The 14,874-nt window shown below is 40.1% G+C and overlaps 1 protein-coding gene across 1 annotated transcript in view; it reads left to right on the top strand.

Moving 5' to 3' along the window:
- LOC126298424 (rapamycin-insensitive companion of mTOR-like) overlaps positions 1-14,874 on the top strand; it is a gene marked incomplete in the record, with an annotated part of 194,615 nt that overhangs the window by 128,724 nt on the left and 51,017 nt on the right. Inside the window, 1 exon segment of the mRNA XM_049989753.1 lies at positions 13,816-14,056. Coding sequence (XP_049845710.1) covers positions 13,816-14,056 — 241 coding nt within the window.

Raw genomic sequence — 14,874 nt, 5'->3', positions numbered from 1 at the left:
CTTGGCTTCAGGCACAGGTTTGTGTTCATTTTTATCTCAGCTCGTTCCCAAAGGATTCAACTCCCAAGCTGACCGATAGCTGCAAATTTCTTCGCTCATAACTTGCCGATAGTGTATTCTTGTACACGGATAGTTCCAAGTCTGCCCATGGTGTTTGCTGTGCTTTTGTAATCAGGGATCTACATGTGCATCTACATCCATACTCTGCAAGCCACCTGACAGTGTATGGTGGAGGGTACCTTGAGTACTTCTATCGGTTCTCCCTTCTATTCCACTCTCGTAAAGTTTGTGGAAAGAAAGATTATCTGTATGCCACTGTGTGGGCTCTAATCTATCTGATTTTATCCTCATGGTCTCTTCGCAAGATATATGTAGGAGGGAGCAATATACTGCTTGACTCCTCGGTGTTCTCAAAACTTCAACAAAAGCTCATACCGAGCTACTGAGCATCTCTCTTGCGGAGTCTTCCTCTAGAGTTTGTCTATCATCTCGGTAATGCTTTTGCGATTACTAAATGAGCCTATAACAAAGCACGCTGCTCTCTCTTGGCTCTTCTCTATATCTTCTGTCGTTCCTATCTGGTACGGGTCCCACACTGGTGAGCAGTATTCAAGCAGTCGGCGAACAAGTGTACTGTAACCCACTTCCTTTGTTTTCGGTCTGAATTTCCTTAGGTTTCTTCCAGTCTGCATTTCCTTAGGTTTCTTCCAATGAATCTCAGTCTGGCATCTGCTTTACTGATGACTGATTTTATGTGATTATTCCATTTTAAATTGCTCCTAATGCCTACACCCAGGTAATTTATGGAATTAACTGCTTCCAGTTGCTGACCTACCATATTGTAACTAAATGATAAGGGATCTTTCTTTCTATGTATTCGCAGCACATTACACTTGTCTACATTGAGATTCAATTGCCATTCCCTGCACCATGCATCAATTTGTTGCAGATCCTCCTGAATTTCAGTACAATTTTCCATTGTCACAACCTGTCAATATACGACAGCATCATCCGCAAAAAGCCTCGGTGAACTTCCGATGTTATACACAAGGTCATTAATATATATTGTGTATAGGAACGGTCCTAAGACACTCCCCTGCGGCACACCTGAAATCACTCTTACTGCGGAAGACTTCTCTCCATTGAGAATGACGTGCTGCATTCTGTTATCTAGGAACTCTTCAATCCAATCACACAATTGGTCTGGTAGTCCATGTTAATTAAACGACTGTGGGGAACTGTATCAAATGCCTTGCGGAAGTCAAGAAACACAGCATCTACCTGGAAACCCATGTCTAAGGCTCTCTGAGTCTCATGGACGAATAGCGCGAGCTGGGTTTCACACGATTGTCTTTTTTGAAACCCATGCTGATTCCTACAAAGTAGATTTCTAGTCTCCAGAAAAGTCATTATACTCAACATAATACGCGTTCCAAAATTCTACAACTGATCAATGTTAGAGATATAGGTCTATAGTTTTGCACATCTGTACGACGTCCCTTCTTGAAAATGCGGATGACCTGTGCCCTTTTCCAATCTTTCGGAAAGCTACGGTCTTCTAGAGACCTACAGTACACCGCTGCAAGAAGGCGGCCGAGTTCCTTCGCGTACTCTGTGTAAAATCGAACTGGTATCCCATCAGGTCCAGTGGCCTTTCCTCTTTTGAACGATTTTAATTGTTTTTCTATCCCTCTGTCATCTATTTTGATATCTATCATTTTGTCATCTGTGCGACAATCTAGAGAAGGAACTACAGTGCAGTCTTCCTCTGTGAAACAGCTTTGAAAAATGACGTAAGTTTCAATACCGGCTTCTCAACCAGTGCACAATTTTTACCACAGAGCTCTTTGCCCTCTATCAGGCTGTTCACTACATTTGGTGGCACCTGCTCACTCGCTGTGTGATCTGTTATGACTCCCTCAGTGCCCTTCAGAGTCTGAATGATCCAGATCCAGTCCATGATATTGTTTGATGAATCCAGGGCTTCCTCCATTTGTTCCTGGATGGGGGAGCCCAAGTGATGTTCATGTGGGTTCCTGGCCATGTTGGTGTGCCTGGGAATGATGCTGCAGCCAAGGCCGCAGTCCATCTTGGTCGGCTCGCCTCTTACTCTGTTCCCTCGCAAGATATTCGTAATTCTCTCTATCGTCGTATCACATCACTTTGGCATGACCATTGGTGCTCCCTTCATGGGAACAAACTCAAACCTCTCCCAACAGCCTGGTCGACTTCCTCGCTGTCTCACTGTGAGGAAGTAATGTTAGCTTGTTTGCGAATAGGGCACTGCCGCTTTAATCACTGCCACTTGTTGAATGGCGACATGGCACAAGTTTTTTTAAAAGCAGTAATTTCCCCACATATTCAGCAGAATGGCATTCTGCAGGGTTCCGTATTGAGTGTATCTCTATTTTTAGTGGCCATCAATGGCCTAGCAGCAGCTGTAGGGCCATCGGTCTCACCTTCTCTGTATGCAGATGGCTTCTGCTCCTCCACAGGCTTCCATTTTTCAGCCACTTCTGTCGGCGTCGTACCTTTCATACAGAACCTCAACTTTATCTTAATGATGACCCACTCACTTTAGTGGAGATTCTTATGACTTCTTTTTGATGTCCGATTGACTTGGCTACCTCACCTTCGTCAGCTTGAGCGGGAGTGCTGGCAGCACCTCAATGCTCTCCTCTGCCTGAGCAACACCAACTGGGGTGTAGATTGCTCTACGCTGTTGCAGCTCTACAGAGCCCTTGTTCAATTCCGCCTTCACTATGGGAGTCTGGTTTACAGTTCGGTGCCAACCTCAGCATTGCATTTACTTGACCCAGTGCACCACTGTGGCGTTCGCCTAGTGACAGGAGCTTTTAGAATGCGTCTGGAGTCCAGTCTCCTGGTGGAGGCCAGAGTCCCTCAATTGTGGATTCGACGCGCACAACTGCTCGGCAGTTATGTTGCACAGATTCGTAGTTCTCCTGAGCATCTGAATTACCGTCTCCTTTTTTCACCCGAGACAGTTCATCTCCCACATCGGCGGCCCAGGTCAGGGCTCATGATTGCGGTTCGCATGCGATCCCTTCTCTCAGAACTGGAATCCTTCCCTTTACCACCTCTACTTGAGGTCCATTCACATACACCTAGGCTGAAACTTCGTCTGGACCTTTTGCGTGGCGCTAAGGACTCTATTAACCCCACAGCTATACGCTGTCATTTCCTCTCGATTCTTTACATGTTCCAGGGCTCTGAAGTTGTTTACACTGATGGCTTGATGGCTGATGCTAATGTTGGCTTTGTCTATGTCTACAGAGGCCATATTGAACAGCATTCCTTGTCCGCTGGCTGCAGGGTATTCACTGCAGATCTTGTGGTCCTATCTCGTGCACTCCAGTACATCTGTTCTGGTGAGTCGTTTCTTCTCTGTTCTAACTCCCTGAGCAGCTTACAAGCTATCGATGAGTGCTGCCCATGCCATCCTTTGGTAGTGAACATTCAGGAGTCCATCTATGCCTTGGAGTGGTCCAGTTGTTCAGTGGTGTTTATGTGGACCCCAGGACACCTCGGAATCCCATGCAATGAACTTGCTGACAGGCTGGCCAAACAGATTACGCAGAAACTGCTCCTGGAGATGGGCATCTCTGAAACTGACCTGTGTTCTGCCTTACACCACAAGGTTTTTCGGCTTTGGGAGAGGGAGTGGCATAACAGTAGGCACAACAAACTGTGTGTCATTAAGGAGACTGCTAATGTGTGGAAGTCTTCCCTGTGGGCTTCTCCCAGGGAATCAGTTGTCCTTTGTCGACTCCGCATTGGCCATACATGGCTCACACATGGTTACCTCCTCCATTGCGAGGACCCACATCAGTTTTGCTGTGGCTCCCAAATGACAGTCGTCCACCTCTTGCTGGATTGCCCACTTCTAGCCACTGTGCGGAAGACTTTTAACTTTCCCAGCACCCTGCCTTCAGTTTTAGGGTGACAATGCCTCAACAGCACCTTTAGTTTTATGTTTTATTCTTGAGGGTGGGTTTTATCATTTGATCTGAGTTTTAGCTCATGTCCTTCGTCCATCTGTGTCCTCCACCCTAAGGCTTTTAGGGTGGAGGTTTTAATGTGTTACAGAGTGGCTGGCTTCACCTTTTTTATTCTCATGGTCAGCCAGCCATAGTAATCTGATTTCTTGTTTTTAATCTCCTCTTCCTGTTTCTTGCATCTCACTGGGGTTTTCTTGTCCTTTTTGATCCATTGTAGTGTTCATTGTCCTGTCGTTCTCCTGGTTCATCCTTGCTTCTATTGTTGTGCCATACGTTTTCTTTGTTTTTTTCTTTCCCTTGGGTAATTGTACTACTAAGAACAAGGGAGTGATGACCTCGCAGTTTGGTCCCCTTCCCCCTTTTAAACCAACCAACCATCTTGCAGAAAGTGTAAGGGGGCCACAAGCACACAAACAAAGTTCGTGTGATTATTGGAGTCAGAGAGGCACATTTTTTAAGTTAGTCAGGTTGTAGACAGACAGTCTTGAAAGAAATTGGAACAGAACGGGACCACAATATACAAAGGATGTTCAAGGAAGACTGGTACCGAATTTTTCTCCGTACTTGAATGACTGCTTGCAACTCCTGTCCATGTGCTGTTGAATTACATACTCTAATGTGTAATGGCAGCTTGTGAGGGTGAACGTGTTTCATAATCAGCTCTATAAACATTGTCATGGGTGATTTTCATGAACAGCATTGTGCTATAAAGTTTTGTTTTCCCTAGAAGAAAAATGCTACCTGAATGTACAATGAGATAAAGAGAGCTTATGTAAGCTCTGAAGTATCTCATGAAGCATGTTTCCATTGGCATCATGCTTTCAAAAATGGCTGGGAAGATGCTGAATTGCAGGGAGGAGCAGGTGCACATGTTACTGCTGTAAGAGAAACTGTGATCAACAGAGCAGGTGACATTATTTGTGATGACATGTCACTGTGAGACAGCTTGCACACATCCTTGTGTTAACAGTTGGGAGAACTCTCACAATTTTAAAAGAATTTTTCAAATGTCTACGATGTGTACATGATGTATATTGCGACTGCTTACTCCACAGGAAATGCAGGCTTGTGTCGATGTGTGCTACTATTGGAAACAATGTCAGGGTGTATACGACCCGGGAGAACTGGGGAAACTCCTGGCAATTTTTTCATCTGTGAGAAAACTGGGGAAAACCAGGGAATTTTTCGGAATTCCAGGAATTTTTCATTGTTTTAGTTTTCAGTTAAATTTTTGTAGTTTTGGCTGGTAAGAACTGTTACTCGAGCAAATAAAGTTACTGTATTGTGCTACTGTAGAATAATACTGCAGCAATAAAACATAAATGAGAGAATTAAAAAAAATAAATAAAACTGTAGTTGCATGGTAAATGCGCCATTTACTACAACAAAACACTGTGCATGCACAAGGGTCTGCAAACAGCAAAAATGTGTCAGAGGTCTTAGGGTAAAGACTATGCAAAAATTTGTATTAGTAAACTGCTTTCTATGAGCGTGATATCAAAACTGTTTACATTTAGTTTGTTTGAGCAGTCACCAGCGGGCTCATGCGCATGCACAGTAGACTCATGTATGAACAGTACCTTCTCCTGCTTCTGGCTACTTGAAGTATGGCTGTTAGGTATCAGCAGTAGCAGCAAGCAGCCAGATGCTAACGATAAAAAATTTTCTCACGTACTCTAGATGCCAGTTTCGCGCATGCACAGAGTTGTCGGAGTTGTAGTCGGGAGTGGGGTAGTCTCCACGTGATTCGTGTTTGCATTAAGTGATTTTGCTGTTTCGTCTTTGTTTATAGTTCCCATGTCAAATGAAAACCAAACAGATTCCTGTGGCCGGGAGCTATCAAGTGAATTTAAATCATTCACATAATTATAGAAGGCAAAAATATTTTATTAGTTTAAGTTTCCTGATTTGATTTTATTTTCACATTTTTGGCAGTCAAGCATGAATCACCTTACAGAATAATGAACTTATTTTTGTCACTCTGCTAAAGAAATTTGTCTTTCATTAATCTTTTCTGCAGAGGCAGTTAATTTGCGTGAAACAAACAGTTTCATTCCACAATATTGGCTATTCTCAACTGTTCACTGAATTTCAAATGCACATTTTCGTCTTCTAGCATGTGTGGCATTATGCCATAATAAAGAACCAAACATGAGACAATATTTTACTGTTACTGCGAGAAAACTGGTTCCCCAAAATCCACACTGAAAGGCTTAATATCATGTGTCACCTACTTCATTGTGAATCTGGACAAACCAATGTGCCCTGCAAGCCTAATTATCTATTTTAGTAGGCTTACGAAATTCCAATGCTCTTGGAGTCTCCTTTGATATCCTGTTTCTTTTATGGCGTAATGTAAGGTCTCTTAATGCTTTATACATACAAACATGTGGGCTTCCTACATCACCGCAGCTGCGCACTCACAATAATGCTTGTTTTCTGGCATTGTCTGGCATCTGCTAAAACAAATCTCTTTCTAACAGTATTGTGAATGTTGTAGCTTACTAATCTTCAAGGCGAATATTATATATGAAAGCTTGGTTTTTTCTGCAGCTACACTATGTATATTACTGTAAACCATTAACTTTTCCTCTTTGTGTGTTCACACTACTTAACAGTGATCTTGCTATTGACTGACTACAACATGTGTCCTATGCTCTGAATCTGCTGTCATTAGCTGGTGAGATCAGGTGGCATGAGGTATGGTTGGCTTACAAAAGGGCATTGCAAACTCGATTTCAATGCTCCGGAAACTAACTTGCTTTTTGGTGGAATTTGAATTCATACTTTCGTAATATGAAAATGTGCAGCATATATGTTGCTGCACATCATAGGTCTTTCCAAAATGCAGGATCATTTCCTCCAAATAAACATTGCACACACTGAAACCGATCCAAACGTGCTGTCAAGTGTGTACTAACTACGTAATACATGAGACCTGTCCAAAGTAACCCAAATATGGCTGTATTCATGAAGCACTCAATTACAACTGAAAACAGACTCCTGTGGATCCCTACGTAACAAGACACAATACACTAACATGAATGGCTCACTGACAAAATGCACAAGATAACTCGGCTAGCGCTGCTCTGTGGATTTATATGTGCGAGTCGCCAGTAGACGGCACAGTGGAGATCTCGCCACAGGCACACTTCCCACAGATGGCCACCAGCAGTCAGCCCACTGTGATACAGTTGGTGATGGATTTAAACATGCATACATGGCTACACCATCCTCAGAGCGCACACACACTAGTTGCAGGATATAACAGTGTCCGTATTTGAAGTAGCTTTCCTAAAAGGTTATCCAGAAAATTCATTAAAAACACAGAAGCTATGGTCGAAAACTAGGGGAATTAAAATCTCATGTAATAGGAAGAGGGAAATTTGTATAAAGGACAAAATAAGTAAAGATCAAATGTTACGTGCATACTACAAAAAGTACTGTAGTCTTTTAAGAGAAGTTATGAAAATCTCCAAAAGTATGCATGTCCTGGCAGAAATAAATAATGGAGAAAATAGGTTAAAACTGCATGGGATACTGTCAAATGGGAGACAGGACAGCTTGTCAGGGTATAAGTTACCATAACAATTGAATTAAATGATGATGTCATGACTGACAATTCACCTGTTCCATTTTCTTTTTACAAGCCCTTTCTAAATGTAGCAGCAAAAATAGGATTAAATTTTTCAGTTGAATAAGTAAGAGACTATATTAAAAATACCATTGCACAAAACTTCAAGAAACTAGATGTAACACAAACATCCTTCACTGCAAATAGTACAATTATAAAAATTCTAATTTATTGACTTTCAAACAGAATTCTTAAAAGTTGCTTTAGCTTAATAAGTAATGTTCTTGGTGATACATGTAATGCATCACCCAATTTCTGTACTGATATCTTTTCCAAAAATATTCAAAATAGTAATGTACTCCAGAATAGTCTCACATTTAATTAGAAATTACTTAGCATATCACGTTTTGGATTCCAGAAGGGTTGCTAGACTGAGAATGCTGTTCCTACATTCACTCGCCAAGTATTACAATTCTTGAATAATAAAATATCAGCAGTTAGTACTTTTTTGTTATCTTTCCAAGGTATTTGAGTTTGTAGATCATAGTACATTCTTAACAAAACTTAAGTTTTGTGGAATTTGTGGTTTCGTACACAACTGGTTTGAATCATATTTAACAAACATGTGCTGAATAATTCAAACACTGTTGGAAAGGTAGAAAATTTTAGTGATTGGCGAGACATCACAAAGGAAGTGCAACAGGGTTCAATTATGGGTCCACTCATATTCCTTATACATTTGACTGAACTTCTACTTAACATTCAACAAGCAGAATTGTTACTTTTTGCAAATGATAGTGTTACAATAGGCACCATTAGAAAGAAATCAATGGAAAAGATTGTTAGTGATGTTCTTTAAAAGATCACCAAAATTTTCTCTGAAAATAGACTCTCCCAGTTGTTAGAAAACACCATACATTCAATTCTGTGCAATAAATAGTCATACCATCAATTTTGGTAGTGCATGAACAGGAATCACTAAATACGATAGAATGCTCCAGATTTGTGGGTCTGCAAGTTTGTGAAAACTTGAACTGTAAGAAACGTATTAACAGGCTTCTCAAAAAATTAAGTTCAGCTACTTTTGCTCTTAGTGTAATTGCTAGTCTTGCATCAATCTGCAGGCATATTTTGCATATTTCTACTCAATAATGTTTTACAAACCCCCATGAACCACGGACCTTGCCGTCAGTGGGGAGGCTTGCGTGCCTCAGCGATACAGATAGCTGTACCGTAGGTGCAACTACAACACAGGGGTATATGTTGAGAGGCCAGACAAACGTGTGGTTCCTGAAGAGGGGCAGCAACCTTTTCAGTAGTTGCCGGGGCAACAGTATGGATGATTGACTGATCTGGCCTTGTAACATTAACCAAAACGGCCTTGCTGTGCTGGTACTGTGAATGGCTGAAAGCAAGGGGAAACTACAGCCATAATTTTTCCCAAGGGCACACAGCTTTACTGTATGGTTAAATGATGATGGCATCCTCTTGGGTAAAATATTCCAGAGGTAAAATAGTCCCTCATTCAGATCTCCGGGTGGAGACTACTCAGGAGGACGTCGTCACCAGGAGAAAGAAAACTGACATTCTATGGACCAGAGCATGGAATGTCAGATTTCTTAATCAAGTAGGTAGGTAAGTTAAAAAATTTAAAAAGAGAAATGGATAGGTTAAAGTTAGATATAGTGGGAATTAGTGAAGTTTGGTGGCAGGAGGAACAAGACTTCTGGTCAGGTCAATACAGGATTATAAAGACAAAATCAAAAAGGGGTAATGCAGGAGTAGGTTTAGTAACGAATAAAAAAAAAAATTGGAGCACACGTAAGCTACTAAGAAGAGCATAGTGAATGCATTATTGTAGCCAAGACAGACATGAAGCACACGCCTACCTTAGTGGTACAAGTTTATGTGCCAACTAGCTCTGCAGATGATGAAGATATTGAAGAAAAGTGTGATGCGATAAAAGAAATTATTCACATAGTGAAGGGACACGAAAGTTTAATAGTCACGGGGAACTAGAATTCAATAGTAGGAAAAGGAAGAGAAGGAAAAGTAGTAGGTGAATATGGAATGAGTGTCAGGAATGAAAGAGGAAGCCACCTGGTAGAATTTTGCACAGGGCATACTAAATCATAGCTTGGTTTAAGAATCGTGACAGAAGGTTGTATACGTGGAAGATGCCTGGAGACACTGGAAGATTTCATATAGATTATACTGTGGTTAGACTGCTATTTAGGAACCAGGTTTTAAATTGTAAGACATATCCAGGGACAGATGTGGACTCTGACCACAATTTATTGGTTATGAAATGTAGATTAAAACTGAAGAAACTGCAAAAAGATGGCATTTTAAGGAGGTTGGACGTGGATAAACTGAGAGAACCACAGGTTGTAGAGAGTTTCAGAGAGAGCATTAGGGAACAATTGACAAGATCAGAGGAAAGAAATACCATAGGAGGAGAATGGGTACCTTTGAGAGACGAAATAGTGAAGGCAGCAGAGGATCAAGTAGGTAAAAAGATGAGGGCTAGTAGAAATCCTTGGGTAACAGAAGAGACTGAATTTAATTGATGAAAGGAGAAAATATAAAAATGCAGTGAATGAAGCAGGCGCAAAGGAATACATACGTCTCAAAAATGAGATCGACAGGAAGTGCAAAATGGCTAAGCAGGGATGGCTAGAGGACAAATGTAAGGATGTAGAGGCATATACCACTAGGGGTAAGATAAATACAGCCTACAGGAAAATTAAAGAGACCTTTGGAGAAAAGAAAACTACCTGTATGAATATCAAGAGCTCATGCGGAAAACCGGTTCTAAGCAAAGAAGGTAAAGCAGACAGGTGGAAGGAGTATCTAGAGGGTCTATACTAGGGTGATGTACTTGACAGTAATATTATGGAAATGGAAGAGGACATAGATTAAAATGAAATGGAAGATACGATACTGCATGAAGAATTTGAAAGAGCACTGAAAGATCTAAGTCAAACCAAGGTTACGGGCGTAGACGACATTCCATTAGAACTACTGATAGCCTTGGGAGAGCCACACAAATACTGGCACAAATTCTGTATGAAAAAACAGATAGAAGCCGAGCTTGGGGAAGATCAGTTAGGATTCCGTCGAAATGTTGGAACATTAAGGAAAGGCAAACCAACTTTTCTAGCATCTGTAGACTTGGAGAAAGCTTTTGACAATGTTGACTGGAATACTCTCTTTCAAATTCTGAAGGTGGCAGGTGTCAAATACAGGGAGCAAAAGGCTATTTACAATTTGTACGGAAACCAGGTGGCAGTTATAAGAGTCGAGGGACATGGAAGGGAAACTGGTTGGGAAGGGAATGAGACAGGGTTGTAGACTATCCCTCATGTTATTCAATCTGTATAAGGAACGAGCAGTGAAGGAAACAAGAGAAAAATTCAAGGTAGGAATTAAAATTCATGGAGAAGAAATAAAAACTTTGAGGTTTGCTGATGACATTGTAATTCTGTCAGAGACAGCAAAGGACCTGGAAGAGCAGTTGAACAGAATGGACAGTGTCTTCAAAGGAGGCTTTATAAGGTGAACATCAACAAAAGCAAAAGGAGCATAATGGAGTGTAGTAGCATTAAATTGGGTGATGCTAAGGGAATTAGATTAGGAAATGAAACACTTAAAGTAGTAAATTAGTTTTGCTATTTGGAGAGCAAAATAACTGATGATGGTCGAAGTAGAGAGGATATAAAATGTAGGCCGACAACATCAAGGAAAAAGTTTCTGAAGAAGAGAGATTTGATAACATTGAGTATAGATTTAAGTGTCAGGAAGTTGTTTCTGAAAGTATATGTATGAAGTGTAGCCACGTATGGAAGTGAAACATGGATGATAAATAGTTTAGACAAGAAGAGAGTAGAATCTTTCGAAATATGGTGCTACAGAAGAATCTGAAGATTAAATGGGTTGATCATGTAACTAATGATGAGGTACTGAATAGAATTGGGGAGAAGAGGAATTTGTGGCACAACTTGACTAGAAGAAGGGATTGGTTGGTAGGCATCAAGGGATCACCAGTTTAGTGTTGAAGGGAAGCTTGGAGGGTAAAAATCATAGAGGGAGACCAAGGGATGAATACAGTAAGCAGATTCAGAAGGATGTAGGTTGCAGTAGTTACTCAGAGATGAAGAACTGTGCACAGGATAGAGTAGCATGTAGAATTGCATCAAACCAGTCTCTGGACTGAAGACCATAACAACAACCAACAACAACAACAACAACAACAACTTCTTACAGAATAATTTTGTGGAGAACTCATCACTTAGAAAGAAAGTATTGATTGCACACAAACAAGGACTAAGAATAATTGTGGTATTCACCCGCAGTCATCATGTAGGTACCTCATCAAGGAGTTGTGTGTTTTAACTGCACCATCACGACACACACATTCATTAATGAAATTTATCAAAAATAATCCATCACAACTTGGGAAGAGCAGTGATGTCCACACCTGAAATACCTTAGGAAAAAATTACCTCTGTTACCTGTTATTAAAGCTGTCAGTGGCACAGAAAGGAGTTCAGTATGCAGCAACAAAATTATAGATAATTTTCCCAGTAACATGAAAGTCTGACAGGTAGCAAAGCAAGTTTTATATTTAACCTGAATTCATTTCTTGTGGACAGCTCTTTCTATTCCATGGACAAATTTCTCTTTAAAAACTGGTAACCTGCAAAAGGAAAAAAACTAGTTTGTAAGTGTAGTTGTGTTAGTAGGACTAAAAAATAACTTGTTCATTTATGTTAACAGCAAACATTTATACATATGCTGCAAACTGACTTGTTCCACATCATTTTAATTAAAGAACTGTTCAAAAGGTCTGTGGAACATGTAATTAACTAACTGACTGACTAACATGTCAAACATGATCATTGGAGTGGTCCTGGTATTATGGTGTGGTGTGGCAAAATGTTATGCAACTGTGTCGAACTGCGCAGGTGGAGGAGGCCTTGAAATGAGAGGCTATCTGTCAAATGGACTGGCCCATCTGTTCTCCTGAATCACATCCCATTGAACACATGTGGCAGGATGTGTTAGGGAGATGTACTGCAGTACGTCCGCATGCACCAATGACAATCCAGCAGTTGCCAGTCATGCTGGCATAGGAGTGGATTGCCCTATCACAAGAACTCTGTGCCAACCATGTGACTAGCATGGGAGCCTGCTGCAGAGCACACACTGGTGGCCACGATAATCTCACACACTATTAAGAGCCTTGGCTTGCCATTTGTAATGTTCAAGGGACCATCGTAAATATCACAGACTTCAGTGTAATTATTGTCTTTTAATAAAAAGTGTCATTTCTGTTTGCCTCGTTGCACATTTCCTTCAGATACATTCTGTAATATAGTGTAGCAAGTCTTTCTACATTTGGTGCAAGTTTCATCAAACTGTTACTTGGCAGTGACACGTCATGTGAAAGTTACATTCAGTCTTAAGTTTTGCACACCAGTGTACCATCTTGACATTTTTGTTAACTACAGTGCTGACGGAATATTTTGTTAATTTGTTACCATCTGCCATTTATCTGTACTTGTGTTTTCTAGCTGTACTAATTTTTGTGTGTGTATATTATAATGCTGAGGGTTACTGTTGTACAGCATAAATTTCGGCTTCATTTGTGTGGCTGCCCTGCATATGTGAAAATGCTAGACACTGGTTTCACAAAAGGTTATTTACCTTTTTATTAATAAACTCATTTCATATTATATGTTACTTGGATACTAGTTATGCAGCCATCTTGTGCTGTAAACCTCATTGTCATTCTACATGTCACTGTGAAACGTAGGCTACACATTTTTGCCCAAATATCCCAACCCATCCTATGCAAACCTTCCTATCTTCATTAGTTAATCACATTCTCTCTTAACTCTGTTTCAGCACACATTACATACTTGTAACACACCACTGTTGTAAATTAGATAGACCATCAAGTCCAATTCAAAAAAGTACCACACACACAGTATATGCAGCCAGCACAGTCATGTAGACATAGGCAGAATTTATGATAGTATCCAAACAAGAGCTCACAGATGTTAGTATCACCATCAAAATGAAAACATAGTCAAAAAGCTATTGCTTATTTTTAGTGTTAGATGCCATTTTTTGTCAGTTCTTTTCTCTTAATACTACTTGGTCAGAAGGATTGGAAATAAATGATAAATTTCTTCCATATCTTATGTTATGTTTCAGGCAGTGTATCTTCAGAGGGTGTTGCTAGTTCTCCAGATGCTACCAGCTCAAAACTAAGTCATCAAGACTTGCAAGGCTATGCTACTTTACGCTCACTGAATAGGTATCGTCTTCCATTTTATCCTGACTCTACAACTCTTGCGGCGGAGGAGTTGCTTTATTTTGAAGAATTTAAAGGCAATACATCACTGTCGCTAGCTCTTCGAATGAGAAGTTCAAGCAATCAGTTTTCACAACAATCGTAAGTAACCTATTGAAATTATTTCTTTTTTATTGTACATTAATTTGTTCATATGGTATATTTGTTCCTATGACCACATTGAATTACACAGTCAGTCCCAGTGTGTTGCACAGATTTTCTTCACATAGTATCCTTTCAAAATTTGAAGTGCTTACATTAAATATCCACACACCATTACGCTGAAATGTGTAACTTTGGTACTGTCCAAAATTATTGAAATTGTAGTTATTTTTATTATTCAGTGTACTATATGCACTTAACAACTAATGACTTATCAGTACAAACACTTTATATGAATGAAGTCCTTCAGAAGAGACTACATGAAAAGTATAAAGTAGAACAGAAATAAATATACCATTACTTTCCTGCACAGTGTCAACTGATATAAAAGCAAATAATAATTCTTGCATTGTTGTTAAACTCCACAGAAGTTTGTAACAGAAAATGTAGCTGCATCTAACATTGTGCTATAATAAAACTTCTTGTCACAATAAAAATTCTGTGTCAGATCAGAATTAAACCCAGACTGGGTAACAATATATTTTGATCCACAGTAAGCAATAAAATCATTCTACTGGTCATGTATCTGTAATGTAGATGGAGATGGATAGCCATTCACCGTAATGAAGGGTCGCTATAGAAACTTCATGTCACTTAAATCATCTGCTTAATATATCTAGTGTGTTTCAATGTAAATGAAGTTGTATAGTAGATGATGATCAATTTATTCTTATCATTCTGTTCCAACTGAGCCAGTGTGTAGACTGCTCGTGAGCACTCATCTTATACATTGTTAAACTATTTCATTTAATTTTCTC

Source organism: Schistocerca gregaria, chromosome X (genome assembly GCF_023897955.1).
Source record: "Schistocerca gregaria isolate iqSchGreg1 chromosome X, iqSchGreg1.2, whole genome shotgun sequence".
In the NCBI taxonomy this organism is placed as follows: domain Eukaryota; kingdom Metazoa; phylum Arthropoda; class Insecta; order Orthoptera; family Acrididae; genus Schistocerca; species Schistocerca gregaria.
The sequence above is the reverse complement of the archived record's forward strand: the minus strand, read 5'-3'. Positions and strand labels throughout refer to the sequence as shown.